This window comes from Dama dama, chromosome 20 (assembly GCF_033118175.1).
Source record: "Dama dama isolate Ldn47 chromosome 20, ASM3311817v1, whole genome shotgun sequence".
In the NCBI taxonomy this organism is placed as follows: domain Eukaryota; kingdom Metazoa; phylum Chordata; class Mammalia; order Artiodactyla; family Cervidae; genus Dama; species Dama dama.
Genome location: NC_083700.1, coordinates 19,734,653 through 19,753,172, shown reverse-complemented (window position 1 = coordinate 19,753,172; position 18,520 = coordinate 19,734,653). Strand labels below are relative to the sequence as shown.

At 43.9% G+C, this 18,520-nt stretch overlaps 1 protein-coding gene across 1 annotated transcript; it reads right to left on the bottom strand.

The window, feature by feature from the left end:
- Window positions 1–6,286: 6,286 nt before the first annotated feature.
- Window positions 6,287–10,492, bottom strand: RPTN (repetin). The gene is made up of 2 exons (XM_061168423.1): window positions 10,355–10,492; window positions 6,287–9,601 (listed from the first exon to the last, which is right to left on the bottom strand). Exons 1-2 carry the CDS (start codon window positions 10,490–10,492, stop codon window positions 6,287–6,289), a joined length of 3,453 nt encoding a protein of 1,150 aa, XP_061024406.1.
- Between the last annotated feature and the right edge of the window lie 8,028 nt (window positions 10,493–18,520).

Genomic DNA, 18,520 nt, shown 5'->3' with positions numbered 1-18,520 from the left:
GGTGCTACCGACTTACTAAAATGGGGAACATCAAAGGAGAAACAAGTTAAATCGAGAGTTCTGTTTGGGAATACTAGGACTGAGATGCTATTTAGATGTCCAGGTGGAAATGCCAAGTAGATTATTGGGGAATATGTGAGCCTGGAGTTTAGAAAAGATGTTAGAGATGAAGATTGGAGAGCCTCAGAAATACTGGCACATTTAAAACCAAAGGACAGGATAAAATAACCCATAGTTAGAGGAGAAAACAGTTCAGGAGTCAGTCCCAGGGGGAAGAAAGTTAGGCTGCAGTGAAATAAAGAACAGTTTTCTGCAGGGAAATGATGTCCCTTTCTAATTTAGGTATATTTGAAGGAAGCGCTGTGAGTTATCTTCACAGTTTTCATGATTCTCTCAGAGTTTGAGAAAAGATGGTGCTTAAGAGGGACAGACTTCATTTTCACTTGAGAAAATTTGGAAGGTTGCTCTATGGTTTAGATCGAGAGAGCTGCTTTTTTTTTTTTTTTTTTTGCTGGCGGCAGAGTCTGCTTCTGGTTAGCCTGTAACACATTAAAATGTTTCTCCTCCCTCCTTTCACACCCTCTTAAGGGCAGACCCCCACTTCTCATCTTTGGCTTTTGGGCTCAGCTTAGATAGCCCCCCAGTCTGCCATGTTCCAAGGCCTGCATGGGCTTAGGTTGTACCTGTGATGGGGAAGTTATACAGATCAAGTTCACCTAGTTCAATTCAGTTGCTCAGTCATGTCTGACTCTTTGAAACCCCATGGACTGCAGCATGCCAGGCTTCCCTGTCTATCACCAGCTCTTGGAACTTGCTCAAACTCATGTCCATCGAGTCAGTGATGCCATCCAACCATCTCATCCTCTGACATCCACTTCTCCTGCTGCCTTAAATCTTTCCTAGCATCAGGGTCTTTTCCAATGAGTCAGTTCTTCACATCAGGTGGCCGAAATATTGGAATTTCAGCTTTAACATCAGTTCTTCCAGTGAATATTCAGGAATGATTTCCTTTCAGATTGACTGGTTTGATCTCCTTGCTGTCCAAGGGACTCTCAAGAGTCTTCTCCAACACCACAGTTCCAAAGCATCAATACTTCAGTGCTCAGCTTTCTTTATGGTCCAACTCTCACATCCATACATGACTACTGGAAAAACCATAGCTTTGACTAGATGGACCTTTGTTGGCAAAGTAATGTCTCTGCTTTTTAGTATGCTGTCTAGGTTGGTCATAGCTTTTCTTCCAAGGAGCAAGCATCTTTTAATTTCATGGCTGCAGTCACCATCCACAATGATTTGGAGCCCCCCAAAATAAAGTCTGTTACTGTTTCCATTGTTTCCCCATCTATTTGCCCTGAAGTGATTGACCAGATGCCATGATCGTAGTTTTCTGAATGTTGAGTTTTAAGCCAACTTTTTTATTCTCCTCTTTCACTTTCATCAAGAGGTTCTTTAGCTCCTCTTCACTTTCTGCCATAAGGGTGGTGTCATCTGCATATCTGAGGTTATTGATATTTCTATTGGCAGTCTTGATTCCAGCTTGTGCTTCATCCAGCCCAGCATTTTGCATGATGTATTCTGCATATAAGTTAAATAAGCAGGGTGACAATACACAGCCTTGGCATACTCCTTTCCCAATTTGGAATCAGTCTGTTGTTCCATGTCCAGTTCTAATTGTTGCTTCTTGACCTGCATACAGATTTCTCAGGAGGCAGATCAGGTGGTCTGGTATTCCCATCTCTTTAAGAATTTTCCACAGTTTGTTGTGATTCACACAGTCAAAGGCTTTGGCATAGTCAATAAAGTAGAAGTAGATGTTTTTCTGGAACTTTCTCACGTTTTTGATGATCCAGTGGATGTTGGCAATTTGATCTCTGGTTCCTCTGCCTTTTTGAAATCCAGCTTGAACATCTGGAAGTTCACAGTTCACATACTATTGAAGCCTGGCTTGGAGAATTTTGAGCATTACTTTACTAGTGTGTGAGATGAGTGCAATTGTGTAGTAGTTTGAGCATTCTTTGGCATTGCCTTTCTTTGGGATTGAAATGAAAACTGACCTTTTCCAGTCCTCTGACCACTGTTGAGTTTTCCAAATTTGCTGGCATATTGATTGCAGCATCATCTTTTAGGATTTGAAATAGCTCCACTGGAATTCCATCACCTCCACTAGCTTTGTTCATAGTGATGCTTCCTAAGGCCCACTTGAGTTCTCATTCCAGGATGTCTGGCTCTAGGTGAGTGATCACAGCATCATGATGATCTGGGTTGTGAAGATCTTTTTTGTACAGTTCTTCTGTGTATTCTTGCCACCGTTTCTTAATATCTTCTGCTTCTGTTAGGTCCATACCATTTCTGTCTTTTATTGTGCCCATCTTTGCATGAAGAGTTCCCTTGGTATCTCTAATTTTCTTGAAGAGATCTCTAGTCTTTCCCATTCTATTGTTTTCCTCTATTTCTTTTCATTGATCACTGAGGAAGGCTTTCTTATCTCTCTTTGCTATTCTTTGGAACTCTGAATTCAAATGGGTATATCTTTCCTTTTCTCCTTTGCTTTTCAGTTCTCTTCTTTACACAGCTATTAGTAAGGCCTGCTCAGACAACTATTTTGCCTTTCTTTTTCTTGTGGATGGTCTTGATCCCTGTCTCCTGTACAATGTCATGAACCTCCATCCATAGTTCTTCAGGCACTCTATCAGATCTAATCCCTTGAATCTATTTGTCACTTCCACTGTATAATCATAAGGGATTTGATTTAGGTCATACCTGGAGAGTCCAGTAGTTTCCCCTACTTTCTTCAATTTAAGTCTGAATTTGGCAATAAGGAGTTCAGTTCATGATCTCAGGCACAGTCAGCTCCTGGTCTTGTTTTTGCTAACTGTATAGAGCTTCTCCATCTTTGGCTGCTAAGAACATGATCAATCTGATTTTGATGTTGATCATCTGGTGATGACCATGTGTCGAGTCTTCTCTTGTGTTGTTGAAAGAGGGTGTTTGGTTTGACAAGTGCATTCTCTTGGCAAAACTCTTGTTAGCCTTTGCCCTGCTTCATTTTGTATTCCAAGGCCAAATTTGCCTGTTACTCCAGCTATCTCTTGACTTCCTACTTTTTCATTCCAGTCCCCTATAATGAAAAGGACATCTCTTTTGGGTGTTAGTTCTAGAAGGTCTTGTAGGTCTTCATAGAACTGTTCAACTTCAGCGTCCTCAGCATTACTGGTTGGGGCATAGACTTGGATTACTGTGATATTGAATGGTTTGCCTTGGAAACGAACAGAGATCATTCTGTCGTTTTTGAGATTGCACCCAAGTACTGCATTTTGGACTGTTTGTTGACTATGAGGGCTACACCTAACTCCGTCCTTACATTAGCTGTTTCTTTCCATCCCAAACATCTGTCCTGCCAATTTTTCTCTCATCTTCTGCTAAGAAAACTTTGTGGTTCCTACTATTAACAGAAAGAAAAAATCCCAGATAGAAAGGCTTCATGGTAGATTTTGAGGTCCTCCATTATGTAGCTCACTTGGCCCTTTCAGCTTTGACTCTCTTTATGTCTCTTTATGACTCTCTTTATGTGTGCATACCTTTGCTTCATCAAACTTTCCTGGGCTTTCCTTCATTATATTTACTTGTGCTGTTTCCCAGCCTTGTTGCCTTAATTGCTCCCATTCTTTATTGCCTGGCTGACCCACTGAGAGCCTCTATGACCCCTGATTAGTTTCCAGACTTTGAGACCACTCACCCTGGTTTATTCTCCACCCTCTGCTTTAGCTTTCTGGGGCGAGTCTAAGTTGTGGAGAACATTTGTGAAGACCTATCTTACCTATGAACAATTATGCCATTTAAACAGCAGCCAGCATATGGGCCTCCCCATTGAGCTCAAGGCCCAGGACAAGCTGTGACCTTTCTCATCCCCTCTCTCCTAGGATCATGGCCCTAGTTTAGATGCTTTCCTTATAAAGCCTTTTAAAAACCTTTTCAAGCAGAGCTACTCCCTTCTTAGTGTCATGGCAGCAATTTTCTTGTACTTAGGACATTTTGTCTTATTTAATGGTTTTTTGCTGTACACATATTTCTCGCTATTAGATAGGAATCTTCTTCAGGAAAAGAATTGTTATGAATTTTTATACCCTTCCTATCGTGAAGATGATCTGATAGTCCTCAGTATCCATTCTTATCTACTTCTGTGTTTCCTAGACTCCCTTATGCTAGAGTTTTAGATGTGAATTACATTTTATCAGTTAGGTGATTTTGCATGATACTTGGAAGATATTGTGACTTGGGCTATTTCTCTTGGCAAATAAGGTTATGGAATCATGGATGTTGACAGGCAATTTTGGCAGCAATGTGAGGCCACTTCTGGATTCTAGCTTTCTCATTCCTTAACTGCAGCACTGGTGATGTATTGAACCCAATAGTTCCAGAAGTTGCTTCCTATTTTTCAATGATTCAACCCATATAATTCTGGGCACTAAATCCCCTTTTGATTAAAATATCCAAAGAGGTTATTTTTCCATTCACTTGCTGAATAAGGGTCTCATTAATTTCCCTTGCCTATTACTGCATAATAGATAGGAAAGGCCTTATAAATATTCAGTTGAATTTATTCTGAAGTCAGATTAATTTTCTCCATCTGCCTATCTATTCAACAAATGATGAGGGCCACTAAACTTCAGGCATTAAGTGCTAAGTAGTACAAGTTTGAGTAAGATACGGTCTTATTTCCAGTTTGATAGGGGAGATAATTACTGTAGTGTAACAAATGATATCGCAGGAATGAGTAAAAATTCAGCGGAAGGGGTGCTTGGAGTATTCAAGGAGGCTGCCCGTAGATGTGATATTTTAGTTGGGACACAGAGGATGCTGAGGTTTTTGCCAGACTGAAAGAGGGGGGAAGGTATTCCAGGCTGTTGAATTGTATATTAAAAATATGAATTATTGAAAGTCTATGGTATACTAAGAAAAAGTATTAAATACTCCTTGGAGGGGTCTTTCAAGAGATTAGGCTGGGTAGGTCATCTGGGTTAGATTGTGGAGGTCCTGTGTGCCATGCTAAGGAGTATGAACTTTATTCTCAGGTCACTGAAGAGAAGGGAGGTTAAGGTGGTGGAAATGGAGAAGTGGGAAGAGATTTAAGCGGTGTGGTGGATGTAGAGTTGGCAAGACTTAATTATCACTTATGGGCTTCCCTGGTGGCTCAGAGGGTAAAGAATCTGCCTACAATGCAAGAGACCTGAGTCCAATCCCTGGGTCAGGAAGATTCCCTGGAGAAGGAAGTGGCAACCCACTCCAGTATTCTTGCCTGGAGAATCCCATGGACAGAGGAGCCTGGTGGGCTATAGTTCATGGGGTTGCAAAGAGTCAGACACAACTGAATAACTAAGCACACATACACACAATGATCACTTGAATATGGAGCTGAATGAGTGGAAGGGGTCAAATTTGACTCCTCTGCAGCGGAAGGAGCTGAAAATGATATTTAGGATGGCCCCATAGTGAAGAAGGAAGAGTCACTGAGGTTGATGCTCACCAATCATTTATTGGGTATTTTAATACAATTCCATAGACTTTCTCATGAAAGGTTTTCAGGCTCCAGGAGCTAGGGATCAACAATGTTGGCTTGTTGGAATCTGCCAACAGATGACATGTTTTCTCTCTGTTTCATGTGATCCGAAACTAAAAGGCATCGAACTGGAATCAATCCAATCAGCTCTCATGATAGGAGCTCAGTGGCCAGTTCTGATGAGGGGTAGAGATATGGGCATGGGGGTGTTGTGGACATCTAGCAGCCTCTCACTGTATTTCATTTTAGTGTAGGCTATGAGGCTTGCAATTCTTAATGGTTTAGCCACAAGATCTCTCTCAGTCCTGGTATCCTCTCCTCAGGTTATAATGTTTATCTTCAGAATGCCTTTCCTGTTTCTGAACTTTTGGGTGAAATTCCTACCTTTCGATGATCCAGTCATGTCCCACCTACACAGAGAACAAACCAGGAAATGATTTAAATCCCCAAATTAAATTTAAATCCCCAAATCAAAATTGGGATCTGATTATTTCACCCAATTTACCACTCAGATTTTACCGAGCCAGAGCACCCTGGAATTGCTGATCAAAGAACTGAAATGCCCTAGAAGTGAATACTAGTTCCTAAAAGCATCCTTGTGGTTAGATAGAGTAGAGGAGAGAATGAAGATACATATTTTCAATCTCTTAAGCAGAACTAAGGATGAATTTGATGTGTAGATTTCTTCCTTGGCTTCGTGTTGCTTTAGCTCTTGGTGCAATGCACAGCCTAGTGCCAAACCCCTTTCTGCTCTTGTACGTAGTCATAGAGTGGATTGGGAGCAATAGTTGCCTTGATAGGGTGACTTCCACCCTGTTCTCTTCTTTGGGGTCTCCCAGCATTCTGGGTTGGATGGAAGGCCAGGTCGCTGTGTCTTCCTTGGGAACTTGGACTCTGGTCATCTTCACTCGTATGGAATTTTTCTCTGTTGGCACATCCTTGCTGGGTCCCATGGGATTGTTGATACTGGGACTCTTGATACGTCTCTTTATCCTTATGGGTTTGCCTATCCTGTTGTTGTTGACAGTTTTGATCCTCTTCATGAGTCTGCCTGTCTCGTCTCTGACGGGTCTGCTCATCTTCATGGGTCTGCCTGTCTCGTCTCTGACAGGTCTGCTCATCTTCATGGGTCTGCCTGTCTCGTCTCTGATGGGTCTGCTCATCTTCATGGGTCTGCCTGTCTCGTCTCTGACGGGTCTGCTCATCCTCATGAGTCTGCCTGTCTCGTCTCTGACGGGTCTGCTCATCCTCATGAGTCTGCCTGTCTCGTCTCTGACGGGTCTGCTCATCCTCATGGGTTTGCCTGTCTCGTCTCTGACGGGTCTGCTCATCCTCATGGGTTTGCCTGTCTCGTCTCTGATGGGTCTGCTCATCCTCATGGGTTTGCCTGTCTCGTCTCTGACGGGTCTGCTCATCCTCATGGGTTTGCCTGTCTCGTCTCTGACGGGTCTGCTCATCCTCATGGGTTTGCCTGTCTCGTCTCTGACGGGTCTGCTCATCCTCATGGGTTTGCCTGTCTCGTCTCTGACGGGTCTGCTCATCTTCATGGGTCTGCCTGTCTCGTCTCTGACGGGTCTGCTCATCTTCATGGGTCTGCCTGTCTCGTCTCTGACGGGTCTGCTCATCCTCATGGGTTTGCCTGTCTCGTCTCTGACGGGTCTGCTCATCTTCATGGGTTTGCCTGTCTCGTCTCTGATGGGTCTGCTCATCTTCATGGGTTTGCCTGTCTCGTCGCTGACGGGTCTGCTCATCTTCATGGGTTTGCCTGTCTCGTCGCTGACGGGTCTGCTCATCTTCATGGGTTTGCCTGTCTCGTCTCTGACGGGTCTGCTCATCTTCATGGGTCTGCCTGTCTCGTCTCTGACGGGTCTGCTCATCTTCATGGGTCTGCCTGTCTCGTCTCTGACGGGTCTGCTCATCTTCATGGGTCTGCCTGTCTCGTCTCTGACGGGTCTGCTCATCTTCATGGGTCTGCCTGTCTCGTCTCTGACGGGTCTGCTCATCCTCATGAGTCTGCCTGTCTCGTCTCTGACGGGTCTGCTCATCCTCATGAGTCTGCCTGTCTCGTCTCTGACGGGTCTGCTCATCCTCATGGGTTTGCCTGTCTCGTCTCTGACGGGTCTGCTCATCTTCATGGGTTTGCCTGTCTCGTCTCTGATGGGTCTGCTCATCTTCATGGGTTTGCCTGTCTCGTCGCTGACGGGTCTGCTCATCTTCATGGGTTTGCCTGTCTCGTCGCTGACGGGTCTGCTCATCTTCACGGGTTTGCCTGTCTCGTCTCTGACGGGTCTGCTCATCTTCATGGGTTTCCCTGTCCCATGTCTCACATGGAGTTTCCTGACCCTCATGACTGTGTCTACTGCAGCTCTGGTGGTCCTGCTCTTCCTCTGCCTGGTGGCTCTGCTTCTCACCATGACTCTGCCTGGTCTGGTCCTGTCTGTGGCCCTGCTCACTACTGTGTGATTGCCAGCCTCTCCCTTTGTGACAGGGTGGCCTTTCTTGCTGAATTTGTGCTACTAGTTTGTGTTGGCTATCCTCTTCGGACTCCCATGCCTGGTGACTGTTCTGCTGCCCTTCCCTAGTCTGGAATCTCTGTCTCTGATTTCGGTTTACTTCCTGTCCTTGAGTCTGTTGACTTGGTCTTCCTGGCCTTCCTGATTGCTCAATGTGTGAGTCTCTGCTTGTTCCCTCGCTCCCTTGGAAGCGCCTATTTTGCCTAGTTTCACCAGTCTCTGACTGACCGTATTGGGAGTTCACACCTTGTCTGTCTGTCTGACTATATCGAGTGCTCAGGCCTTGTCTGTCTGTCTCATCATAATGGGAACTCTGGCCTTGTCTGTATGTCTGACCATAGTGAGAGCTCAGGCCTTGTCTGTCTGTCTGATCATAGTGAGATCTTTGGCCTTGTCTGTCTGTCTGACCATCATGAGAGCTCAGGCCTTGTCTGTCTGTCTGACCATATTGAGAGCTCCAGCCTTGTCTGTCTGTCTGGCCATACTGAGAGCTCAGGTCTTGTCTGTCTGTCTGACCATACTGAGAGCTCAGGCCTTGTCTGTCTGTCTGACCATAGTGAGAGCTCAGGCCTTGTCTGTCTGTCTGACCATCATGAGAGCTCAGGCCTTGTCTGTCTGCCTGGCCATAGTGAGAGCTCAGGCCTTGTCTGTCTGTCTGACCATCGTGAGAGCTCAGACCTTGTTTATCTGTCTGACCATACTGAGAGCTCAGACCTTGTCTGTCTGTCTGGCCATAGTGAGAACTCAGGCCTTGTCTGTCTCTCTGACCATATTGAGTGCTCAGGCCTTGTCTGTCTGTCTGGCCATAGTGAGAGCTCAGGCCTTGTCTGTCTGTCTGGCCATAGTGAGAATCCAATTCTTGCCTATTTCTCTGACCACAGCCTGATTCCTGACCCAGCCTTCCAGGCTGTTCATTATAAGAGCCCGATTCCTGTTGGTTTGTGTGGCTATACTTAGGGTCCTCTCTAAGTCTTCCAGACTGGCCATAGCTTGACTGTTGTCCAAGCCTATCAGATTGGCCATAATGAGAATCTTGAAGTTGTTTCTCATACTGATTTAGGGCAAAGACATAGCCTTGTCTTTCAGGATTGCCATTGCCAGATTTATTACTCAGTCTTTGACCAGAGCTGGAGTCCTGATCCTGTCTCTCAGTCTGACCATAGTGAGAGTCCCTGTCTTGTCCCTCAGTCTGACCATAGCGAGAGTCCTTGTCTTCTCTCTCAGATCGATCTTGGTGGGTATCCTGACTTTGTTTCTCAGACTGACTGTGGCAGGAATCCTGCCTTTCTCCCTGAAGCCTCTTCCTGTGTTGTCTGCCTGTATTTCTTGGAAACTTATGGTCTTGTGTTTCCTCCTGCTTCCTTTCTTGCTGGGAGGTTCTATCTCCACTTGATTCATTATCCAGACTATGATAGCAGGCTTGGGCCAGCTGGAACACCATCAGGAGATATTCATGAAAATCAACATGCTCGTTTCTGTTTCTATCCAAGAGGCTCAAGATGGTTTCCACAGTCTCTGGGTCATTTGGTCTCTGTGTGAAGATAAAACAAGCAAAAAAATCAGATGTTCTTCTATGGGTAGTGTCAATATCTGTGCCCCAGTCCATTTAGTCCTGTATAAACCTTCGATTGAGAAATCACTAATCTAAAGTGGTCTATGCTTGGTTCTAGTCTTTGATAAGCTGCTTCTCAGAATCTCATCCCTTGCTAGACCAATGGGAGCATGACAATAGGGATAGATACACTTATTTAAAATCAGCTTCATTAATAATTATTTTGAATCATTTGAGGAAGCTGTCCCATTCCATCCCATGCTATGTTGTAATTGTTTGTTCATCTGTTTTTTCTAACCACATTGTGAGATCCTGGAGGGAGGGGAAGCTCGTTTTATTCATGTTTGTATCCCCAATGCTCAGAATAGTGCTGGTGTGTAGTAGATGTTCAGTGACTCTTTACTGAACAAATGAATGATGTGATGTGTGGACAGCACTTAAATATAGAAATCAAGATACAAATCTTAGATTTTCTCCTGAGAAATGATTTCCAGCCTGAAGCTGTACTCCCTCTTCTTTGAACTAAAATACAAGGAGGTATGTATCTGTGGTGTGTGTGTGTGTGTGTGTGTGTGTGTATGTGCTGGAAGAGAACAACTAAGGAGCTGCCTGAAATTCTTTTAGTCACAGAGTAGATCATGAACAAATAAAACAAAAAGCATGACGTTCTAAAGGCAGGTGTCAGTGTAATTCACACTTGTCTCCATGGGGCTCAGAGTCTGAGCATCTTACCCGGAGGATGTCTCCAAACTCAGCAAAGAGCAGCTGCTTCAACTCCTCCTTGCATAGTGAGGTGGAGTCCCCATTCTTGTTGGCATATTTCTGGAACACCTTGATCACGGTGAGTATGCTGTTCAGGAGTTCGGTCATTTTGGCAAAGATGAAGGAACCTAAAAGAAGAAACATTGTATTGTCTGTATTTATAATGAAGACCAGGAGACAGCATTTCCAGAGGAAAAGTGGCCCCTCTTGGTCAGGGAACAAAGTTTAAGAAATGACAGAGCTCATTGTTAGCTATACTCTTCACTCTCTTTGACCCACAGTCAGACTCCAAATATCATGTGTACAATGGAATAAAGGTGAAAACTATGTGTCCCCTGCTATAAAAAGAGACGATGTCCTAGAATACAAAATATTATAGGGATTTTATATGCTTTCTCTTCTACTTCAGGTGGGACTTGCTTGATTGAAACGCTCATATTAGAACAAAAAGGAACGGAGAGCAGGAAGGCCATAGAGGTAGGGCCAGAAGCCCGAATGATAAGGCACAATTTTCTACCAATGACCAACACGCTGAAGAGGGCACACAATAGATCCTCTGAAAAGGCCTCAGTCTTCTAATGAGCTTCACTTAGGTGGGTAAGAAGGCTAGAGGTCTCTTGCCATGTGCCAAGGAAGCTTTCTGAGAGACTAAATTCCAGCAAGTGCTTCTGGCCTGCATGGTCATGTTGGAATATTATAAATATATTGCAAGTAGAATAAGTGAATATAAAAACTGTTATAGATAAAAATAGCAAGCTAAATTAACTGCATAGATGAGAAGAAATATGTACAGTCAGATAGGTTTACAGAGCTATGTTGGGAGGCTGGAGTCTTTTGGGATCTCCATCTCAATAATATTTCTTCTATGATGTAAAAATTCTAGTTACTGAGTTTGCAGGCCTCTAGACTGAAGTCCTAACTGCAAAGCACACTGGATTTCCAAAAGCATGCCAGTGATGCCTCTAAGGATGAGCGGCATATGATGAATTGCAGGGCACAAGCAGAGTCCCTTATGGCAATTCATTGCAGTGAGACTTGAATATTATTGTGGTCCCATGGTCTGGGGCCTTGGCCCTAATGAGCCCTGAACTCTTGGGTCTGGCCTAACTTTCACAAAAGGGAAATGCTCCGCTATGGGGGACTAATTTATCCACCAAGAGTTCTAGTCTTTCATTTTGGGATGCCTAGGACACAGAGAAACAATGGCATATGTATTTTACAGACTCCGAAGTACATCCCTCCCCCCACCGCCTTGAGCTATCATATTCTCAGATAGAGGCAAAAAAGGAAGCAGGAAGGTACCCAACGCCACAGGGAGTAGTCTTTGACTTCCCCAGCCCAGCACATCACAGCCCCTACCAAGAGGCTCTTGGATTCTGCTGTTGCTTCCCCATACATGTCTTACCTGCTTAAGGAGGTATCAGCAGAAGATTCAGAAGCCAGAGAGGATACTGGACACCTGCAAACACATCCTATTTATAGGGGTTTTAATTGTCCTACTAGACCATCCCAGGAGACACCCATTCTGTGGCAGAACCTGAATCACTCTGGGCCCAGCCCAGCTTGACCTCTCCCTCTGCAAACCGTTTGATTTATTTACTTCCCCCATTTACTCATGAACCTGTTGTCATTACAGTAGGTGACACTGCTCAAGTCCTGGCCCCATTTAATTAGGGGAGTGTGTGTGTATGCATGCATGCAGCTGCTGCTGCTGCTAAGTCGCTTCAGTCGTGTCCGACTCTGTGCGACCCCATAGACGGCAGCCCACCAGGTTCCCCCGTCCCTGGGATTCTCCAGGCAAGAACACTGGAGTGGGCTGCCATTTCCTTCTCCAATCATGCCTGCAGCAGGGGTCCCAAAAGACAGAGGCGTGGGCCAAGTACATCCTTAGCATGTGTCACTTATCAAGACTAATGGAGGGCAACAGTCAAATCATACCAAAGAAGGATACTAATCATGTCACAGCACAAAAATCTGTCAAAGCAGAAACTAGAGACTCTAGGTAGAGAGCCAGGACATAATTATTGGAAGAGATTTGTTTCAGGTTGTTTTGCTAATGTAGGGGTGTGTGTGTGTGTGTGTGTGTGTGTGTGTGTGTGTGCATGCTCGGTCATGTCTGACTCTTTTCAACTGCATGGACTGTAGCCCGCCAGGCTCCTCTGTCCATGGCATTTTCCAGGCAAGAACGTAGGAGACAGTATTATCCTCTTTCTCCAGGGTATCATCTTTATCCAAGGATTGAACCCATGTCTCCTGCATTGGCAGACAGATTCTTTACCATTGTGCCACCTGGGAAGCCCAGTGGAAGTGGATATGTGTATTTTAATCTATTGATCTATTTTTAATATTTTTTACATTTCCGTTTTTTAAAAAATTATTTTTTTATTTTAGACTGTGCTGGGTCTTCATTGCTGTGCGTAGGCTTTCTCTAGTTGCTGTGAGCGGGGGCTTCTCTTTGTTATGGTGCCCTGGCTTCTCGTTGCGGTGCCTTCTCTTGTTGTGGCGCCCTGGGCTCTGGGTGCTTGGGCTTCGGTAGTTGTGGTACATGGGCTTAGTTGCTCTGCAACATGTGGGATCTTCCTGGACCAGGGATCAAGCCTGTGTCCCATGCACTGGCAGGTGGCTTCTTAACCACTGGACCACCAGGGCAGTCCCTTTTTAAAAATTTTTCATTTAACAATTCTAGAGGCTAGAGGGAGAATTAGATATATGACCAATTTTGGTATGGAGGGGTGTGATGATGGTGGAGCTGCCACCACCAGAGACTTTTAAGTTCTTGCTAAGAAGTTAGAATTGAAGGACAATGTGGAAGTTCATGATATCTGTGAATAGAGCCACTTGTTAGAGACCTGAGTCTCTATTCTCCATCTCTGTACCTGTGACATGCCAGCAATATCGCAAAACAGGAGATTCTTAGTAAATGTTTTTGGAGTAAATGAACTATTGAATTATGGAGGCATTTGAAAATCTTGTGTAAAGTGCCAAAAAAAAAAACACCTAGATTTACCTATCCTTTCTAATTTGTCTTACATCTAGATCCCTGGTTGGACTTTTCCCTAGGTATCTGTACATCAATCAGTTTTCAGTGATGACACTTGCTATTATTCACTGTGTGCTCAGGATTCTGAAAAGGAATCACAAAAGAACAGAGATATTTTGGTCCAGTTCTAATAAAGTAGCTTCACATACAGAAGGATTTTGAGCACAAGGAGCAGGACAGGAGAAGTGCTGAGTGTTAGAAACCCCAGGAGCATAGGGAATCGTCATGGACTGAGCCTAGGCTTCCCTTAGAAGGTGGGGGTTTATGTTGTTCCTTGAAGATTCAGGTGGGCATGAGAAAATGGAGAAATCCTGGTGGGAGAAGGGAAAGACCAAAGGTACAAAGGTGAGAATTCATAGGATGTGTTTTGATTAGAGTGAGTTGGTGAGTCTGGCTAGACCAGAGGGTATATAGAAGAGTAAAATTACAGAATTTTGGATCTGAAAGGAAATATAGTCAGCTTCCTAATTTTACAGATGAGGAAACAGATCCAGCTAGACTGAGTGACTTTCCCAAGGGTCTCACAGGGCTTTGGCTAAAGCCAGGCCTGGATTCCTCATTCCCTTACCCAGCTCAATATGCTTTCTTACACATTCTCTGAGGCATCTTTGGAGCCTGCTTTCAGGTTTATTTTGATGAGAAATGGGGAGCAGGGAACATTTAGTCAAGAAAGTGACATGAACAAAACATTGTTTGAGGGAAGACTGTGGTCAGTTAAGGTTTCCGGCTGTCTCCCTAGACGCCCCCTCCGCCTCTGGCTTTAGCGGGGTATCCCCAGGAAATGAGACTTGCAATGCTAAAACTATGAGAGTTCTGAGCAACCTGGGGGGAAGTGGTCACCCGAGACCAGGGGTCCCCAACTACTGGGCTGCAGAGCAGTACTGGTCCATGGGCTGTTTGAAAATGGGCTGCACAACAGAAGATGAGCCGTTGGCAAGTGAGTGAAGATTGATCTGCCGCTCCCCATCACTCACATTACTGCCTGAACCACCCCTAACTCACTCCCTGTCTGTGGGAAAATTTTCTTCCATGAAACTGGTCTCTGGTGCCAAAAACATTGGGCACCGCTACTCTAGACTGTGCTGTCCAGGATGGATTGGAAAGAGGAATGTCCAAGAAGGGAGACCAGTTAGGAGTTTATTGTATGACCCATGTGGGAAGTGATAAGGGCTTTGACCTGGATGCAGAAGTTCAAAATGATAGGGAGGTAGCAGATGATAGGAGAAGAGGGCAGAAGAAGGAGAAGAGGACATTAGAGGATGAGATGACTGGATGGCATCATTGATGCACTGGACATGAACTTGGGCAAACTCCAGGAGATGGTGAGGGACAGGGAGGCCTGGCATGTTGCAGTCCATGGGGTTGCGAAGAGTCAGACATGACTGGGCGACTGAACAATGACAGCAACAACAACAGCAAATGATAGAAGAAAAGATGGGATTTGGGGATGTTAGATAAGGGCAGGGATGGTGGAGAACTCAGGGGATAGGGGATAGCTCCAAATCTTCAAGCCTGTGTAACTGGGAGAACTGGGGTGTACTAAAGAAATGTGACTTCTGAAGGGTCACAAGGGTGGAAGACTCCGTTCCTCCACTGACATTCCACAGGGTTTCTGCCTTGTGAAGTTCTGTCACCCTACCTCCAACCCACACCCTCTGCTGTTGGAGTTCTTGCAGTGCTGGTCACAACTTTAATATTGAGAGCTGGGTCATGTAAATATTCTCCTTCTACTTTTGTGTCTCAACTTATGAGTTATGTCTCTTCTAATATGTCTATTAGAACCAAAAACCCAGAGAAGTTTTGGTGACCCCAGAGATAAGTAAAGGGAGTGGAGGTGAAGTGAATAGGGGTTAAAGACAACAGCTACTGTGACAGAAAGGGGCAACGTTGAGGCTCCTTTCTGTTGGCGTCTTCCCGGGCTCCCTAGGAACTGTTTCTTCGGGTTAGATGAAGAGTTCTCTGCCTGATGTAGTCGAGAGAAAGATGATGTTCTTAACAGTAGGATCTGCTATGTCTGCACGCACTTAACACTTAGGAAGTTCCTATAAGACAAGCAGAGAACTGTTTATGTTGCTCAATCAGTTAATCAGTGGGGATTTGTGAGAATGTGGAGGGCCATTTGGTAGGCATTGAGATGAAAGACACAGTCTTTGTCCTTAAGTGAACTTTCAGTCTCCCTCAAGGATGGGAAACACAGGCTCCTTCTCTGCAGTAAAATTGCTCCTGTCATTGATGAGAGTATTGAGAGAGGCTAATTAGAGGGGGAAAAGAAGAATGCAGGGGCTAGAAATAGCACATATTTGAAGAAATCATGGAACAGACTGGGTCATTTGGGGCAAATTGCTTAATCTCTCGGTCTTGAGTTTCTTTGTCTACTAGAGGAGAGTGTTGGACTGAGCTCTAAACATTTTTGTGGTATTAGCATTCTAAGATGCCGTGATTGCAGTCTTAGGATTAGTAGGGGCTTCAGAGGTTATATTTTAACTTTACTCTGTTCATGAATTTGATAAAGGGCTAAGGACTTTGTGTTCCTCAGTCTTCCTCTGCGGGAAACCAGAGGACAATTATGGTGTTCTGTTACTTAGTGTTTGTAAATTGCATGAAGACCAATGCTGTTTTTATTCATCGTTTTTCAATGCGTTTTGCTTCTTTTATTTAAATTCATGTTGGAATGTTGACATGTCGTCTCAAAGGCAAGATGCTTTTAAACTGTAATTTATTGTGCTAGGCTCTATGTTAAGCATTTCATATATGATGTCTTGTTTAATTCCACAATAACTCCATGAGGCAGGTGTTATTCTCAGTTTTCAAACAAGATAGCTGACATTCAGAGAGGGATAAATAATTTGGTTAAGGTCATGCAGCTACTTCTTGATTTGGAAGCCCTTGTTGGCAGTCTCTCTGTGACAGTGATTCCATTGGAACAGGACTGGTGATGGTCTACTCTCCAATGAGAGACATAGCTTTCCACTAAAGCTGAAATAAGAACAAAGTAACTTCTTAATGATATGCTATGAAGGAATCCAACCTTGAAAGGAGAACCTCCTGTTGCTTAACTAGTCAAATATTTATTTTCCTATGCTTCTCCAGTACCTAAATGGTTCTGCACTGGAGGAGCTTGTAATATATTGGGGGAGACAAGATGGATGCTTATACTCCACAGAAAAAGTATCCTTCTGCCTTTATAATGGACAGAATGGGATTGAAGAAGTTTCTCCAGTTGCCCCTTTCCTACAGCTTGTGACCCTATTAGAAGCCTTTGGTTTCCATTTCTTTGGGATGCAGAAGTGCCCAGTGGGTGTGACAGGTACTATTTTGAGCTAATAGAGTTTTTCAGGGAGTCTCCTTGTCCTATTTTAATCAAATCATTAAGGATAATTATCATGGAACTCTTAGACTTCCTTTTTCCTTCTGCTGAGATGTTGGGTGCATATTTAATGAGATGAAATCTACAGGATCTGGAGGATGACTGTTCATTATACAAAGGAAGGTCCCTCCATTCCTGCTTAGCCCTTTGGCATTAAGCCAGTAGATAAACTGCAGATGGGGCAAATGAATACCTCCCCACGGAGAGGAGTGGGACTAATTAATAGACGTAAAACTCTTTGAGATTTCTTGATATTGAAAGGTCATTTATTATCATCTGTATAAATAAGTTCTCATTTAAAAATCTTCCCTGGCAGATGAATTACCCTTATGTTAATTACAGGCCATTTTCCCTATTAATGACATCTGTGAGAGTCAGTGGTTTTTTAAGATAACACTCGCCTCAGCAATATTTCCACCGTCAGAAAATGTGTCATGAGTCAAAGGAAGGAGGTCTAGGGTTCCTGGGGGTCTAATGCACAGGATTTAGCCTGGATCTGGGCTCCCCCATAGCTAGCTAATAGCCTAGCCTTCTCTTTTACTATAGGACTTGTTTTTGGATATAAGATCCCATCTTTCAATGTCTCAGGCCATATTTCCCCCCAATGAAATGAGCCAGAAAGTGTCAGAAGCCATTGTTGAGCACAACCCATGGCATTTTAGGTATTTTCTAGGTCATGTTTAATAATGCCACAGGCAAAAGCAGATGTCTTCAAAGTTGGCCACATGTGGCAGAATTTGTATCATTTAGGTCAGGTTTCTAAGGGTTTTTTTTTCCTTTCATTGAAGAGCTTTATTATGATGTAATTCAATTCACACATCATACAATTTACCTATTTAAAGTGTATAGCTCAATGTTTTTTAGTACTATGCGACCATCACTAAAATCTAGTTTTAGAATATTTTCGTTACTCCCAAGGAGACTGTGTCCATTAGCAGTCATTCCCTGTTTTGCCCTCTTCCATCTCATGACAACCATTGATCTACTTTCTATCTCTACAGATTTGTCTGTTCTGGAAATTTCATATTAATGGAATCATATAATATGTGGCTTTTTATAACTGTCTTCTTTCACTTAGCATGTTTTCAGGCATCATCCATGTTGGAACATGAATCAGTACTCCATTCCTTTTTAGGGCTAATGTTCCACTGTGTGGATAGTCTGCATTTTGTTTATCCGTCCTTCTGTTCATAGGCATCTAGGTTGTTTCTCCCTTTTGACAATTATAAAGAATGCTGCTGTGAGCATTTTGTGTAAAAGTGTTTGTGTGGACATGTGTTTTCAGTTCTTTTGGGTGTGCATCTGAAGGTGGAGTTGCTGGGTCATATGATAACTGTGTATTTAACTTTTTGAGGAATGGTCAAACCATTTTGAGTTGTCTTTACAAAACTTTCTAGAGAGAGATTGTTGGTTTAAAGGTCTTGGCTTGAAGATGCCAACAGGATAAGCCAGCTTGGCTGAGGTACACCTAGGCAGAGGCAAGTGATTCAAGTGACTGCTAAGGCTCTGTAACTCCCAGGTGTCTTGTGCAACCTTGCAACCCAGCAGCCACCAGAGAACCCACAGTAGTACACACCTGATAAAGATTTGTTGACCAAAAGAATGAATGTGTCCTGAGGTAAAGTGGGAGTGGAGGAAATGGGGTGGGGAAGGTAGGTAAACATATTTTCTGTGAAGTGTCAGTCATATTTTAGGTATTACTAGCAATTCCTTTGGGGTCCCCTCAGTG